The sequence below is a fragment of the Prunus dulcis genome, chromosome 7 (genome assembly GCF_902201215.1).
Source record: "Prunus dulcis chromosome 7, ALMONDv2, whole genome shotgun sequence".
Taxonomy (NCBI): Eukaryota; Viridiplantae; Streptophyta; class Magnoliopsida; order Rosales; family Rosaceae; genus Prunus; species Prunus dulcis.
The window spans coordinates 9,011,413-9,028,284 of record NC_047656.1 but is presented as its reverse complement, the minus strand read 5'-3'; the positions used below and the strand labels follow the sequence as shown (position 1 = coordinate 9,028,284).

Genomic DNA, 16,872 nt, shown 5'->3' with positions numbered 1-16,872 from the left:
AAGGTGTGTAGGCTCTGAAAGGCTCTTCATGGATTGAAACAGTCTCCATGAGTATGGGTTGGGCAGTTCATTAAAGCAATGAAGAAGTATGAATATCATCAAGGTAACTCAGATCATACCCTATTTATCAAACATAAGGATGGTAAGGTTACTCTGCTGATAATCTACGTTGACGATATGACAATTACTAGTGATGATGTTGTTGAAATGGGTAAATTACAGAAGTACTTTGAGTTTGAGATGAAGGACTTTGAGATTACTAGTATTTTATAGGAATCGAAGTAACTCGTTCTATTACTAGTATTTGTATCTCTTAAAGGAATTATGTTCCAAAACCTGTTGATAGAAACTGGTATGTTAGGGTATGCACCAGCTGAAACTCCCATTGTGCAGAATCATCACCCAACAATCTATCCTGATCAAGTGTCAACCAACAAGTAGTGGGAAGACTAATTTATCTTTCACACACTAGACCAAATATCAGATATATAGTTAGTGTTGTTAGCGATTTCATGCATTCTCCTAATGAGGATCACTTAGCGGCAGTTATGAGGATTTTGAAGAAAGCTCCAGGCCGAGGCTTGATATTCAGAAAATTGGGACATTTGGATGTTAAAGGTTACATAGATGCAGATTGGGCAGACAATATATAATAGATAGATGTTCTACATAGGTTACTTCACTTTCATTAGGAGTAATTTGGTTACATGGTGAAGTAAGAAGCAGAATGTAGTGGCTCGATCTTCAGCTGAGGCAGAATACAGGGGCATAGCACAGAGAGATTGTGAGCTTCTTTGGCTAATGATACTCCTGTATGAAATTGGTTTTCCACTAAAGAAAGTCATGGAGCTTTACTGTGACAACTAAGCTGCGAGAGAGATAGCAAATAATATAGTTCAACATGACAGAACTAAGCATGTTGAAGTGGATATGCATTATATTAAGGAAAAGCTGGTAGATAAGCTAATCGATATACCATTTGTAGAGTCAGAAGAACAGCTGGCAGATGTCTTAACGCATACGGTGTCAGCAAAGGTTTTTCATGACTCACTTGACAAGTTGGGCATAGGAAATATCTACGCACCAACTTGATGGGGAGTGTTGGCGTGAGCCATAATTCAGGGATCCTGTGATCCCTGATTTCCTGGTGTAATTCACGTTACCTAATTAGAATAATTATCTAGTTAGGATTCCTTGTAATTAGCTAATTACTTTTCCTTGTAGGATTGTACTTGTATATATATATCCTCATCTTGGAGAAATATAATATCAATCACAATTATTCAATCATGTGTTTAGTTTGAGTTTTTCTTTATAGCTTGGATTGTACTCGTTTTGCTGGTATCAAATCAGAATTCCTATTTCATCTTATCTTCTTCCTCTCATTCTCCATTTATGATCCGCATACCTATCACTTTGCCTTGCTTTGACCTTGACTTGACCCTACTTTTTAGGGTTTGCTCTAGTGTTTACATTGCGATCTTTGCTTTGGTTTATTCGTTTTTTAACTTGTGCATCCCTACATAACTAGTGCTAATAGTGTCCCTTCTCCCGTCACTGGTATAATTAGGAGATACTTTCATAATTCTTTAATGTATCTAATTCATTGTATAGCACATGTAAACTCTTATGTATACATCCTGATGGAGAAAAATAAATATAACCTAATACATTCAAACCATATTCATATTTTAGCACAACGAAGTGGCGCCCAGAGATGGGCAGTGGGTGGCAGGTAGGAGATGGGCTGTGAGGGAGGTGGTGGAGTGACTAACCAGCGAGGGGATCGAATGGAGGTAGGGGAGGTGGCGGTTGGATCGCGGAGGAGGCAGCGGTGGCGTTGGCTGGCTGGAGGTGGATTGCTGGACATGTAGCATAAGGTGATTGACTTCAAATAAATTTGTTAAAATATAAAAAAGAGTGACATTGTGTGTATTTTTGAAGTTTTTATATTACATTATTGTAAAATTACACCTTACTAAGTCATTGACCTCAAGTAAATTAGGTAAAATTAGTTTCCTATCTATCACAATAGAAAACTCCCTATTGATTTTAAACCAAAGCTATATTAAAAAAGATAAATGAAAGATAAGGGCGTGAGGTATTTTCGATAGTGCGAAAATACCTCACGCCCTCTCTGTCCTAAACTCAATCCGGTGCTCTTAATTTTCAGTATCATAACCACCCAAGTTGTGTTCTTGGACAAAAAGATAAAAGGGTTCTAGATGTGGAAACCATGAACTAGAAATACTATATGATCGTTTTACGAATCAGGAATTCATTTTCACAAATGCTTGGAGAAAGAAACAATTATAGACATACCAACAGAGTGTGGAATTGGAGGGAAATTGCTTTAAAATATAAGCATTTTCAAATCTCTCTCTAATTAATAGTGGCAATGATTATGCCTTCCATTGTTGACTGAGTAAAGGCATGTGAACCTGGAAGTCCATGAAAGTAGTCAACGAAAGTCCATCGTTCACACTTCACACGATCAGTTTTCATATGTTTTTTTGTTTGCTTTCTGGTTCCACACCATTTTTTGTACACCAGAAATCAAACAAGTTGGCATAAAATAAGAGTAACAGATCGTATTTACACAAGAAAATCAAAGGAGCTCACTTTAAAAAAAAATTTCATTAGTTGTCATCATATGATAATTCAGAGTTAGAGGCTGGACTAGGGTATATAACTAAAATAAGATGGCTGAAGCCTGCTGCTCTTTTGGCTGTTTGGCTATGAAGTTCCAAATCTTTTTGACTAAAAGAATACTAATCTTGGATTCTACTTAGACTAATTAATCAGGTTGAGCTGTGAGTATTTATTGTCTTATATTGCACTCTGTCAGCTCATCTACCAAGCTAGTTGGTTCTGCAAACACTTGTAAGTACCTTGCAAAAGCTTCCATTACCAGATAACAGCGGGTTGGTTACTGATTTAGTCACTCCAATGGCCGATCCCATGACCACCCAAACCTCCTCAGCATTGCCTCCTCCTCCGACCCGTCCACTGGAATATGAGGTGTTCCTCAGTTTTCGAGGTTTTGACACTCGAAAAGGTTTTACTGACCATTTGTACAAGGCTTTGATTCGGAACGGAATCCACACTTTCAGGGATGATGAACAACTGAAGAGTGGAAAACCCATTTCAAGGGAACTCTTCAAAGCAATTGAAGAATCAAAAATTTCAGTCATCATTCTTTCAACAAACTATGCGACCTCCACATGGTGTCTGTCTGAACTTGCGAAAATGGTTGAACTGGCAGCAAACAATGAGTCCAGATTGATTTTGCCCGTGTTCTACAACGTGACGCCATCCGAAGTACGAGAGCAAACTGGAGATCATTTTAAAAAGGCATTTGCTCAACATGATAAAGATTTTGAGGGTGAGCCAGGAAAGGTGGCAATGTGGAAGAACTCTCTCACTGCAATAGCCGAACTCGAAGCCGAAGGATTTGATCTGACAAATTTTAGGTAAGGCTGGGTCTTTTAATATGTATGATCTGACAGATTTTAGGTAAGGCTGGAAAAATCTATCAAGTATCATGGTCTAAGCTTTTTTCCTAATAATATTTTTATTGGTTTTACTTGTTAGAGCTAGGAATAGCATGGAACAACAAAAACTTAAAAACTTAAAAGTTCCTTAGAACGAAATAGTACCCAAACGAGCCTTAGCTAGCTTTCAATAGAAATCCATTTAGTATTGAAGTAGCAAGGCGTCAATGGAAGGCTTGAAGCTCAATTATATTGAAGAATTCAAGGAGAGATTCACTAATAAAGGACCCTATGCACTACATTAGTAATCAGAGTTGTGTCTAGGGAGTGTTTGATCGTGAGATCAAACTAGCTAGATTGATCAAATATTGTATAAAGTCTACAAGAGTATCACTCAAAGAAAACTCTATAATAGGCCACACAAATCAAAACCGAATACCTCATTTTATTGAAGTACAGGAGAAGTCCACATGACATTAGAAGGGTGCATGTTGAGAGGCCGGAAATCAAACTACAAGTATAGTATGACTAGAAAAACACGACAAGTTTTACATTTTTTCGTCTTTAATTATGAGGTATACCGACCCAAATACTCAACAGAATGCTCTAACTTTTTGCAGATACGAGACAGATATGATTGAAAAGATAGTTGAACGTATTTTTGGTGTTTTGATTAAAACATTCTCAAATGATGATTTAAAGGACTTCGTTGGAATGGATCGTGTAAATGAAATTAAATCCAAAATGAGTTTGTGTATGGGTTCAGAAGAAGTTCGTGTAATAGGGATTTGTGGGATGCCAGGGATTGGTAAGAGTACTGTTGCAAAAGCTCTTTCTCAAAGAATTCGCAGTCAATTTGATGCTATCAGTTTCATTTCTAAAGTTGGAGAGATATCTAAAAAAGAAGGCTTATTTCATATCAAAGAACAACTTTGTGATCACTTGTTGGATAAGAAAGTAACCACAAAGGATGTCGATGATGTGATATGTAAGAGATTGCGTGACAAACGGGTGCTTATAATTCTTGACAATGTGGATGAATTAGAACAAATAGAAGCTGTAGCTGGAAGTGATGGTGCAGGCTTATCCAATCGGTTTGGTAAGGGAAGTAGAATCATCGTAACCACAACAGATGAAAGGTTGTTGATAGATTATAACCCAGAAATATACACAATTGATAAACTTACTCCGGATCAAGCTCTTCTTCTCTTCTGTCGGAAAGCCCTCAAAACAGACCATCCCACGGATGCTTTTAAGAAGTTGTCTAACGAATTTGTAGATTACATTGATGGTCATCCATTGGCTCTTGAAGTTTTCGGTCACTCATTATGGAAAAGAGAAGAAGATTATTGGTCTACCAAATTGAAGTCTTTAAAAGATAAAGGCTACTCCGGTGAGAAGAAAATTATTGGTGTTCTTAAAGCAAGTTTTGATGGATTAGAGAATCAAGAACAGCAGGACATGTTTCTGGACACTGCATGTTTCTTCAAAGGCGAGGATGTATGTCGTCTAGAAAAGATATTTGAAAGTTGTGGCTACTATCCAGGCATCAACATAACCATCCTTTGTGAGAAATCTTTAGTAAGCATCGTAGGGGGAAGATTGTGGATGCATGATTTACTACAGAAAATGGGCAGAGGACTTGTTCTAGGAGAATCCAAAAAGGAAGGAGAACGCAGCAGATTGTGGCATCATACAGATGCCCTTCCTGTACTGAAGAAAAACAAGGTGAGAAGTTTAGAAGAATCATACAGCACTCCCTAATAAATGCATTTTGACTTCATCATCACTAATATTTAATGAATTTTGAAAAACAAATGTGCTTTCAAATGCCTATGTTGCACATTTAATTAGATTAAAATGTTTTTTATTTAATTTCAAGATAACATGTCCACTTTATTTGAATTTTGAATTTTTGGTTTTTTGTTGCTAATAGTCTATGGTATAAATATTTTTCTACTATGGCTATTAGGGGACAGATGCTGTTCAAGGTATTTTCCTAAGCTCGCCTCAGCCAGACAAAGTACACTTGAAGAAAGATCCATTCTCAAACATGGACAATCTAAGATTGTTGAAGATTTACAACGTGGAATTTTCTGGATGCCTTGAATATCTTTCAGATGAGTTAAGCTTATTGGAATGGCACAAATGTCCTTTAAAATCTCTGCCTTCAAGTTTTGAACCCAACAAACTTGTTGAACTGAACTTGACTCAAAGCGAAATTGAGGAATTATGGGAGGACATTGAGAAAGTAAGATTATTTATTCTGTCCATTTCTTAGGTTGAATTTGTTTATCAAGTTAACTCAACCTTAGCCTATGGTATGAATTTGTTTATCAATTATATACTACTTTTGTTTTTATTATTTTATTTTTATGAATTTCTTTACAGCCCTTGGAAAAGCTGGCGGTATTAAACCTTAGTGATTGTCAAAAGTTGATCAAGACCCCTGACTTCGAGAAAGTCCCAAACCTTGAGCAGCTAATCCTTAAAGGTTGTACAAGCTTGTCTGCGGTTCCCGAAGATATCAACTTGAGATCTCTCACAAATTTCATTCTTTCGGGATGTTCCAAACTCAAAAAGCTTTCAGAGATTGGGGAGGACATGAAACAATTAAGGAAGCTTCATTTAGATGGGACAGCAATAGAAGAGCTACCAACATCAATCAAGCATTTGACTGGCCTTACTCTGCTCAATCTTAGAGACTGCAAGAACATTTTGAGTCTGCCAGACGTCATTTGTACTAGTTTGACATCACTTCAAATACTCAACGTCTCAGGTTGTTCCAATCTTAATGAGTTACCAGAAAATTTAGGGAGTTTAGAATGTCTACAGGAGCTCTATGCAAGCAGGACAGCTATACAAGAGCTACCAACATCAATCAAGCATTTGACTGACCTTACTCTGCTCAATCTCAGAGAATGCAAGAACCTTTTGACCCTGCCAGATGTCATTTGTACTAATTTGACATCACTTCAAATTCTCGACCTCTCAGGGTGTTCGAATCTTAATGAGTTACCAGAAAACTTGGGGAGTTTAGAATGTTTACAGGAGCTTTATGCTAGCAGGACTGCTATAAGCCAAGTACCTGAAAGCATCTCTCAGCTGTCTCAGCTTGAAGAACTTGTTTTGGATGGTTGTAGCATGCTTCAATCATTGCCACGACTTCCATTTAGTATAAGAGCTGTAAGTGTACAGAATTGTCCTCTCCTGCAGGGAGCACATTCAAATAAAATAACAGTGTGGCCTTCAGCTGCAGGATTTAGTTTTCTAAGTCGCCAAGGAAATAACGACATAGGTCAGGCTTTTTGGTTACCTGATAAACATCTATTGTGGCCATTCTATCAAACATTCTTTGAGGTCATCTCTCTCTCTCTCTCTCTCTCTCTCTCTCTCTCTCTCTCTCTCTCTCTCTCTCTCTCAAATTAACTTTTTTTTATTTAAATTATCTTTCTTTTACTTCTATTTATAGGGTGCCATTCAGCGTGGTGAAATGTTTGAATATGGTTATCGATCAAATGAAATTCCAGCATGGTTGAGCCGTCGGAGTACTGAATCCACCATAACAATCCCGCTACCTCATGATTTAGATGGTAAGAATAAATGGATAAAACTTGCTCTATGCTTTGTTTGTGAAGCACAGAAGGATGATAGTTTGGAAGATGAACCAGAATTTGTTGAGGAATTGGGATTCAAATTGAATCGCAATCACCGTATTGAACTATGTACAACTGAAGATCCTCATGAACGTCTCCTTGAGCTTGATTACCGTGATTGCAATTGCGCTGGACCATTTATACATTGGTGCTTTATACCACAGAGTGACCTTGCAAAAAGTTCAAATAAACGCTTGATCCAAGCTACAATTACACCTGATAGCCCAGGGACAAAGGTTACAGGGTGTGGGGCAAGTCTCATATACTTGGAAGATGTGCCCAAATTCGTCCGGAAATTGAATAAACACTATAGTTCTTGCTATCACGGCTATCAGATTGAACAAGAAGAAGATGGTATGAGAAGTTCCCCGTCCACAAGCAGGGTTCAAACTGAACAAGAAGAATTACAGGAACAAGAAACTACTACTTCAAACCGGATTGCAGGTCAATTGAGAAGAAACATGGAGTCATTGCTTGAAAAACTATTTGAGGTACTAGAAGAATTACAGGAACAAGAAACTACTACTTCAAACCCGATTGCAGGTCAATTGAGAAGAAACGTGGAGTCATTGCTTGAAAAACTATTTGAGGTACTCTCTCTCTCTCTCTCTCTCTCTCTCTCTCTCACACACAAACACACAAAAAGAATGATGCCTGAATTACTGATATCATGGGTTACCATACATATCTTTGTCCAGGGATTACAGCAGGGCCTTCCGAATCTCTATGATTATGGTTTTATTTTTTGTCTACGAGAAAGATTACTTTGGTTTAGTGAACAAAGCAGTACACCTGCATGCACAGTAAACTTATGTCTTCCTCCAAATCTGCACAATGATGAGAAATGGGCAGGACTTTCTCTCTACGTTGTCTATGCTCTGCCTCCAGGTCTTCCACTTTTCCGCACTTTTTATGAGTGTCAGTTGTATACACCTGTTGAGGCTGTGGGCCATGAGCAACTGATGCATCGCCTAATGTTATCTTCCCCCTGGGATGACAATGTGGGGTCACATCGACTCCTCATTATTCATATACCACGAGTACGCTTTCCCGAACGTCTGAATCGATGTCATTTCATTCAGGCTTTATTTGGATGTAGAACTCCAGGTGTGGAGGTTGAAATGTGTGGGATGCGTCTAGTATACAACCAAGATTTGAAAGGGTTAATCCAAACAATTACCCGTTGCACCAATGATCGGCCTGCTTACTACGGAACTGGTGATTTTACCGATACCAAGAAATATAAGGGAATTAGTTTGGGAGTTACAAGTTTGCTAACGAATCTGCTTGCAGCAGCCAAATCCAGCGAGCACAGCTCTGTCAGCGAAGTTTGTCCTCCTTGCATGCCAATAGATTTCCGTCGAGAAACTTATTCTGCTGAGGACTCCCAACATGAAAGAAAAACAACACCAATTCGTCCACCACAGGACTTTGGCAGTTCCTTTGATCCTACCAATAACATGAGCTCAGATCAGAATCAGCTCCTGGTAAAGATTTAATTTGAGCCTTTGCTCTGTCTGTCTCTGTCTCTGTCTGTCTGTCTGTCTGTCTGTCTCTCTCTCTCTCTCTGGATCCTGATATCTCTCTTATATTTTGCAGGACTTTGAACGTGACTTGAAATATAATTCTTGTTTCCCTCCAAATGAGATTGTAGAGTGGTTCGGGCATCAAAGCAGTGGCCCCTCTGTAAAAATCCCTCTACCATCAAATCTATGTGAAGACACCAACTGGATAGGACTAGCTTTATGTGCATACTTTTCAGTCCTTGACCACTCAACCACTGACCTTGACAATTTGAATCCTGAAATTTCTCACAACCTTACATGTCTGTTGGAAACTGATGAAAGTTGTCTGGAATCCCTCCATGGCTATTGCACCAACAGTCAAGAATTCGAGTGGTTGTATTGTATGGGAGGATTCATTTGGCTGTCCTATATACCACGATGCTGGTTTTCAGATCAGTTGAAAGAACAAAGCCACCTGGAGGCTTCAATTGGAAGCGATTGTGGAAGCTTGGGTGTGCATAGATGTGGGCTTCGTCTTATATATCTGGAAGATGAGGAAGGGCTTAAGGAGACCATAATGCACTGCATGACCTCCTTGTCTGATATTAATCAAGGAAAAGATAAGCAATACCAGAACTGCGAGGCAGGATCATCTAGTATAACTGGCAGCAACGTTGTAAATCTCTCTCTCTCTCTCTCTCTCTCTCTCTCTCTCTCTCTCTCTCTCTATATATATATATATATATCCATATCTGACACCTTGTCTGCCCCTCTCCCCTACAGAACTTTGGTTGTCACTCGATGTATGATTCTTGTTTCCCTCCAAGCATCACTCTGGAGTGGTTTGGGGATCAAAGCAGTGGCTCCTCGATAAGAGTCCCACTACCATCACATTTATATAGTGCCCCTAATTGGATAGGATTGGCTTTATGCGCATCCTTTTCAATCATGGAGAATCCAACTGCTGACTTAGACAATTTGAATCCAGAAAGTTCTCACCACCTAATATGTCACTTGGAGTCGGACAGAGGAACAATAGAACCTCTCCATGACTATTGCATCACCAACGAAGAATTCCAATGGTTGCCTTTTGGAGGATTCATTTGGGTATCCTATATACCACGAGCGTGGTTTTCAGATCAGTTGAATGAATGTCATGTCCTGGAGGCTTCATTTGCAAGCGATCACAAAGCATTTACTGTGCACGAGTGTGGGCTACGTCTTGTATATCAGCATGACGAGGAAGAGATTAAGCAGACCATAATGCACTATATGATGTCGTTGTCAGATAAGAAAGGAAAAAATAAGCAATACCCCACAGGTGATGCGGGATCATCTAGTAGGCCTAGCAGCTATATTGTGAAACCTCATCTCGAAAGATTAGAAAGGCCTAGTGATGAGAAATGGGTATGACTTGCTCCCTCTCTCTCTCTCTCTCTCTCTCTCTCTCTCTCTCTCTCTCTCCACACATACCCACATATATATAACACCTTGACACCTTGTCTCTCTTTAACAGGACTTTGATAGTCACTCCATATATAACTCATGTACACACACACATATATAACACATTGACACCTTGTCTCTCTTTTACAGGACTTTGATCGTGACTCCATATATAACTCATGTTTCCCTTCAAGCATAACTCTAGAGTGGTTCGGCCATCAAAGCAATGACTCCTCGGCAACGATCACGCTACCACATAATCTAAACTTAGACAGCAATTGGATAGGATTAGCTGTATATGCATACTTTTCAGTCCTGGAGCATCCAACTGTCGACATTGACAATTTGGATATTCCGGCAATTTCTCACCACCTCATATGTAATTTGGAATCAGATAGAGACAGTCTAGAATCTTTGCATGACTACTGCACCACAAACGAAGAATTCCTATGGTTGCATGTTGGAGGATTCGTTTGGGTATCCTATATACCACGAGCATGGTTTTCGGATCAGTTGAATGAATGCGGTGTACTAGAGGCTTCAATTGCAAGCGATCATGAAGCCTTTAGTGTGCAAAAGTGTGGGCTCCGTCTTGTATATCGGCATGATGAGGAAGAGTTTAAGCAGACCATATCTCGTTCTCAGATAAGAAAGGGAAAAATAAGCAACACCCTCACCGCCCGTTGAACAGGATCAATGACACTAAGGGTAAACTAAGTACTGGAATAACTTCTCCTCATTACCAGATTTTACTACCTTGGGAACTCCCTCTCAATATATTGATGCAGTCAAGCATTCATCTAGTTCTCAGTCGAAGTCCACTATGAAAGTCATAATCTTTTACTGGTTGAATGAATTACAGAGTGGTTAGCTTTTTTTTCTATTAAAAAAAAAAAAAAAAAGTGGGGTTGATTGTATTTGATCATCATATGCGTTTCCACAGCTAATTTACTATCTATTTTAATGGTGAATTACAACAGAGCACTTCTTCTTATTACAGCTTAATTGGGTAATTTAGGTCAGTTACTAAATGCTGTTCTTCTCTTGAAGCAAAAACAGGGCAAAATAAATACGAATTCATACAAATGAAAATGCATATGACAGTGGGAACAAAAAGATATTCAATAAATAAAAAGATCAAATTTTGACATACCGGATGTCGGCAAGGTGAAGATTGCGGACGCCCATGATTATTTCTTCAACCCTCGAAATTTGTCTGCAACAGAAGCTATGGCTTCCGTTGAAGAACTCTATCAAGTATCAGGACAAACTGAGCCAGAGAAGGAGGGTCCTTCAATCCATTGGCAAAGATTACTGCAAGTGACATCTGGATTTTATACATTCAAATTCTCTCTTTCAGCTGAGTTAACTGGAGATCAGGCAACCCGGGAAACATTGTTCCTCTGAATAATTCTCTCCTGTTTGGAAAAAAAATTTGAAGTAATGAACAACAACTAGACCTGGCAACTTGTTTTAACTTGTCAAATTGGACTAATTAGTCTAGTTAAGTTTTAGTGTTCAGGTTTTATTTTCGCTCTTTTTTGTCAAAACTGAAAACATATTTGATAATAGATTTCGTTTTCACTTTTTAAAAAAATTATCAGTTTTCAAAATCACCCTTATTTTTTTTAAGCAATGTTTTCATTTTTCATTTTTTGATTTTTTGTTTTGTTTTTTTTTTTGTTTTTGTTTTTGGGCGTTTCTTTGTCATTCACCAAATTTACATCACCATACATGCATTGCACTTCAGTTAACAAAACTTGATATTTGGAAACTCTCGACTTGGCCCGACTGCTAGACTCTTGTGTTCAGCATCAGACCTCTAAATCCAAAATTCTCCACAAATTCATCATAACTCCAAAAAAAATTGATCGAAAATGCTATATACTCTTTGTAACATGCACTTTCATTCTATGATCTCAAATTTCCCCAGTAACATGAGTTAGTCGAAAAGTTGAAACGATCTAAAGAGAATCACTCTTGAAAATAACTTTTCTATAATCCCTTTCTATTGCCATAGTTTCCCTGAATGGTTGTTAACCGACATGACTCTCCTAAGAGCACCCATCAAACTCAACCAATTCTGGAATTATGAGTGAAAAACACAGACTATTCAAAGAGTTTTTGGACTTTATTGACCAAAAAAGACCAAGAATAAAAATATAAAACGCTAACAAAAGGAAGAATAAACGTCGCTAATCTTCCTTCGAGACATGACATAGAGAGTGCCACTTAGTCACTCCATAGCCCCAACACACTAATCAACAATAGATCTACCATGATAACAACCCCGTACGCGCACACATCCAAAACCAGCCCAGATTCGTGGCACGAACAATAGATTTGTCAAGAAAGACAATATCGACATAGAGCCGCCAAAAATTGAAGCACACTGAGAATTGGGGGGAAAACCCCCTAAATCTTATAAGCTCTCTCTCTCTCTCTCTTTGTGGGCTATGGTAATGTGTTGGGATATAGCGAAACTGAAAAAGATAGTTCCTCGTCATATTCCTCCAATGAAATCCTTCCCATATGGAATTGGAGGGAAATTGCTCTCATATGTACGCATTTTCATCTCTCTTTAATAAATATATGGTATGGGCATGTGGACCTGCCTCTTGAGAAGTGGCACGAGTCCATCGTTCACGCTATAATTTTTTATCTTTCTTTGGTCTCAGGTTCCACGCTATCTATTTACACCAGAAAATCAAACAAGTTGGCATAAAATAAGAGTGAGAGATCCCCCTTAAAATAAGATGCCTGAAGCCTCCTGCTCTTTTGGCTGTTTGTCTATAATATTCCCAATCTTTTGATTAAAAGGAACCTAATCTTGACTCAGACTAATTAATCTCTGATTATTTAGTGTCCTGTTCGTTCAAGCATTATATTGCACTCAGCTACCAAGCTAGTTTTGGTTCTGCAAATAATTTTAAGTAGCCAAAGCTTCCATTGCCAGGTAGCAGGTTGGTTACTGATTTAGTTTTTCTCCAATGGCCGATCCCACCCAAACCTCCTTAGCTTTGCCTCCTTTCTCGACCCCTCCACCGAAATATGAGGTGTTCCTCAGTTTTAGAGGTTTCGACACTCGAAAAGGTTTTACTGACAATTTGTACAAGGCCTTGATTCACCACGGAATCCACACTTTCATGGATGCTGAACAGCTCGAAAGTGGAGAACCCGTTTCAACGGAACTCTTCAAAGCAACTAAAGAATCGCAAATATCAGTCATCATTCTTTCAACAAACTATGCAACCTCCACATGGTGTCTGAATGAACTTATCACTATGGTTGAACCTGCGGAAAACGACGAATCCAGACTGATTTTGCCTGTGTTCTATGGCGTGACGCCAGCCGAAGCACGAAAACAGATTGGAGTTCATTTTGAAGAGGGGTTTGCTCAACATAAAAAAGATTTCGAAGGAGAGCCAGGAGAGGTGGCAAGGTGGAAGAAATCTCTCACTGCAATCGCCAACCTCTCGGGATATGATATAAGAAATTACAGGTAAGGCTGCTGCTTTTTATTTTGTATTTTCTTTTTTGGGGTAAACATTTCAGTTATATCTTTTTCATAGTAGATGTTGGTCAAAACTATCTCCTTTGATCAAATACGGATCCTCGGATCACTTTCCACAGTCATATTCCAAGAAAATTAAAAAACAAAAGCAACAGAAGAAACAGATAGATCGAAAACATGCTGTATTGTTTTTGGATACATGCTAAGTGTTTGTAGAATTATGAAATGGCGAAGAACTACATCCGTATAAACTGAATTTATCATGTTTCATAAATTCGCTATCTGCTAGATGTCTATAAAAACCTGCCAACCTTTATGTCAAAAATCCAAAACATTCTATCACTCAAGTAAAAACTATGTAGTAGTCCATACAAATCTAAATCGTAAACACCTTTTGCTTAAAGCACAGGTGAAGTCCGCATAACATTAGAAGGGTTCAGGTTGAGAGGCCGGAAAACTAGAAAACTTGATAAGTTTTACATGTTTTCGTCTTTAGTTATTACTTGGATTGACCAAACACTTGACATAAAGCTGTAACCTTTTTGCAGAAACGAGACAATGGTGATTGAAAAGATAGTTGAACGTATTTTTGGTGTTTTGATTAACACATTCTCAAATGATTTAAAGGACTTTGTTGGTATGGATCGTGTAAACAAAATTAAATCCAACATGAGTCGTATAGGGACTGAGGAAGTTCGTGTAATAGGGATTTGTGGGATGCCAGGGATTGGTAAGAGTACCATTGCAAAAGCTCTTTCTCAAAGAATTCGCAATCAATTCGACGCTTTCAGTTTCATTTCTAAGGTTGGAGAGATATCTAGAAAAAAAAGTTTATTTCATATCAAAGAACAACTTTGTGATCACTTGTTGAATAAGCAAGTGACTACAAAGAATGTTGATGATGTGATATGTAAGAGATTGTGCAACAAACGGGTGCTTATAGTTCTCGACAACGTGGAGGAATTTGAACAAATAGATGCTGTAGCTGGAAAAGATGGTGCAGAATTATCTAGTCGGTTTGGTAAGGGTAGTAAAATCATCATAACCACAGCATATGAAAGGTTGTTGATAAATTATAATCCAAAAATATACACAATAGAGAAACTTACTCAAGATGAATCTCTTCTTCTCTTCTGCCGGAAAGCATTCAAAAAAGACCATCCTATGGATGGTTATCAGAAGTTGTGTTATGAATTTCTGGATTACGCTGATGGTCTTCCTCTGGCTCTTGAAGTTTTCGGTAACTCCTTACTGAACAGAAGTGTAGAAGATTGGTCTAGTAGATTGGCTTCTTTAAAAGATGATAACTACTCTGGTAAGAACAAAATTTTTAATTATCTTAAAGCAAGTTTTGATGGATTAGAGAATCAAGAACAGCGGGAAATATTTTTGGACATTGCGTGTTTCTTCAAAGGCGAGGATGCATGCCGTGTGGAAAAGATATTTGAAAGTTGTGGCTACTATCCAGGCATCAATATAAACATCCTCTGTGAAAAATATTTAGTGAGTATCGTAGGAGGAAAATTGTGGATGCACAATTTACTACAACAAATGGGCAGAGAAGTTGTTCGTGGAGAATCCAAAAGGGAAGGAGAACGCAGCAGATTGTGGCTTCATACAGATGCCATTAATGTACTGAAGGGAAATAAGGTGAGAAGTTTAGTAGAATCATACACTACTCTCTAATATTTAATGAAATTGAGAAGCCAGTTTGCTTTCCAATGCCTATGTTTCAATTTACATTTTTCTATTATGGATATTAGGGGACAGATGATGTTCAAGGTATTTTCCTAAGCTTGCCTCATCCAGACAAAGTACACTTGAAGAAAGACCCATTCTCAAACATGGACAATCTAAGATTGTTGAAGATTTACAATGTGGAATTTTCTGGATGCCTTGAATATCTTTCAGATGAGTTGAGCTTCTTGGAATGGCACAAATATCCTTTAAAATCTCTGCCTTCAAGTTTTGAACCCGATAAACTTGTTGAACTGAACTTGTCTGAAAGCGAAATAGAGCAATTATGGGAGGAAATGGAGAGGGTAAGATTACTTTGTCCATTTCATAAGTTGAATTTGTTTATCAAGTTAAGTCTTTCAGAGAAAGCTTTTTATGTTAAATTCTTTGCAGCCTTTGGAAAAGTTGTTGATACTCAACCTAAGTGATTGTCAAAAGTTGATCAAGATCCCTGACTTCGACAAAGTCCCGAACCTTGAGCAGCTAATCCTTAAAGGTTGTACAAGCTTGTTTGAGGTTCCTGACATTATCAACTTAAGATCTCTCACAAATTTCATTCTTTCGGGATGTTCCAAACTCGAAAAGCTTCCAGAGATTGGTGAAGACATGAAACAATTAAGGAAACTTCATTTAGATGGGACAGCAATAGAAGAGCTACCAACATCAATCAAGCATTTGAGTGGCCTTACTCTGCTCAATCTCAGAGACTGCAAGAATCTTCTTAGCCTCCCAGACGTCCTTTGTGCTAGTTTGAGATCACTTCAAGTTCTCAACCTGTCAGGGTGTTCGAATCTCGACAAGCTGCCAGAGAACTTCGAGAGTTTAGAATGTTTACAGGAGCTTGATGCAAGCAGGACAGCTATACAAAAGCTACCAACATCAATCAAGCATTTGACCAGCCTTACCCTCTCTAAGCTGAAAGACTGCAAGAACCTTTTGTGTCTTCCAGACGTCATTTGCAATTTGACATCACTTCAAATTCTCAACGTCTCAGGGTGTTCAAATCTTAACGAGTTACCCGAGAACTTGGGGAGTTTAGAATGTTTACAGGTGCTTGATGCTAGCGGCACTGCTACAAGCCAAACCTGAAAGCATCTCTCAACTTTGTTAGCTTGAAGAACTTGCATTGAATGATTGTAGCAAGCTTCAATCATTGCCACGGCTTCCATTTAGTATAAGAGCCGTAAGTGTACATAATTGTCCTCTGCTGCCGGAAGCACATTCAAATAAGACAACGGTGTGGCCTTCAGCTGCTGCCGGATTTGGTTTTCTAAATCTCCAAAGAAATTGTAAAGTGAAAAATGGAGAATATTTTCTCTGTTGAATGAATAAATCATACAGGACAATTCAAGGAATATAAAAGATACACGAGGAGCTATTCTAAGTAACTAACTAATCTAGGCTAGAAATCTGGTATGACCCACACAACGTGGTGTGCACTACAAGTAAATACATAAATACAGAAGTTAAGGGATTTCTTTCCCAACACTCCCCCTCAAGTTGGAGAATGAATGTTGCGA

General features: G+C 38.4%; 1 protein-coding gene, 1 long non-coding RNA gene and 1 pseudogene across 2 annotated transcripts; 2 read left to right on the top strand and 1 right to left on the bottom strand.

Moving 5' to 3' along the window:
• The first annotated feature begins 2,949 nt into the window (after positions 1–2,949).
• On the top strand, positions 2,950–10,833 carry LOC117634663 (disease resistance protein RPS4-like). The gene is made up of 9 exons (XM_034368846.1): positions 2,950–3,473; positions 4,115–5,222; positions 5,467–5,745; positions 5,886–6,854; positions 6,967–7,641; positions 7,849–8,637; positions 8,750–9,338; positions 9,428–10,062; positions 10,252–10,833. Exons 1-9 carry the CDS (start codon positions 2,950–2,952, stop codon positions 10,786–10,788), a joined length of 6,105 nt encoding a protein of 2,034 aa, XP_034224737.1. The 3' UTR covers positions 10,789–10,833.
• On the bottom strand, positions 4,998–11,572 carry LOC117633657. The gene is made up of 2 exons (XR_004586690.1): positions 11,255–11,572; positions 4,998–5,207 (listed from the first exon to the last, which is right to left on the bottom strand). It is a non-coding gene; the product is annotated as an uncharacterized LOC117633657 (long non-coding RNA).
• Positions 11,573–13,091: 1,519 nt separating this feature from the next.
• On the top strand, positions 13,092–16,266 carry LOC117635737 (annotated as a pseudogene).
• Positions 16,267–16,872: the final 606 nt, after the last annotated feature.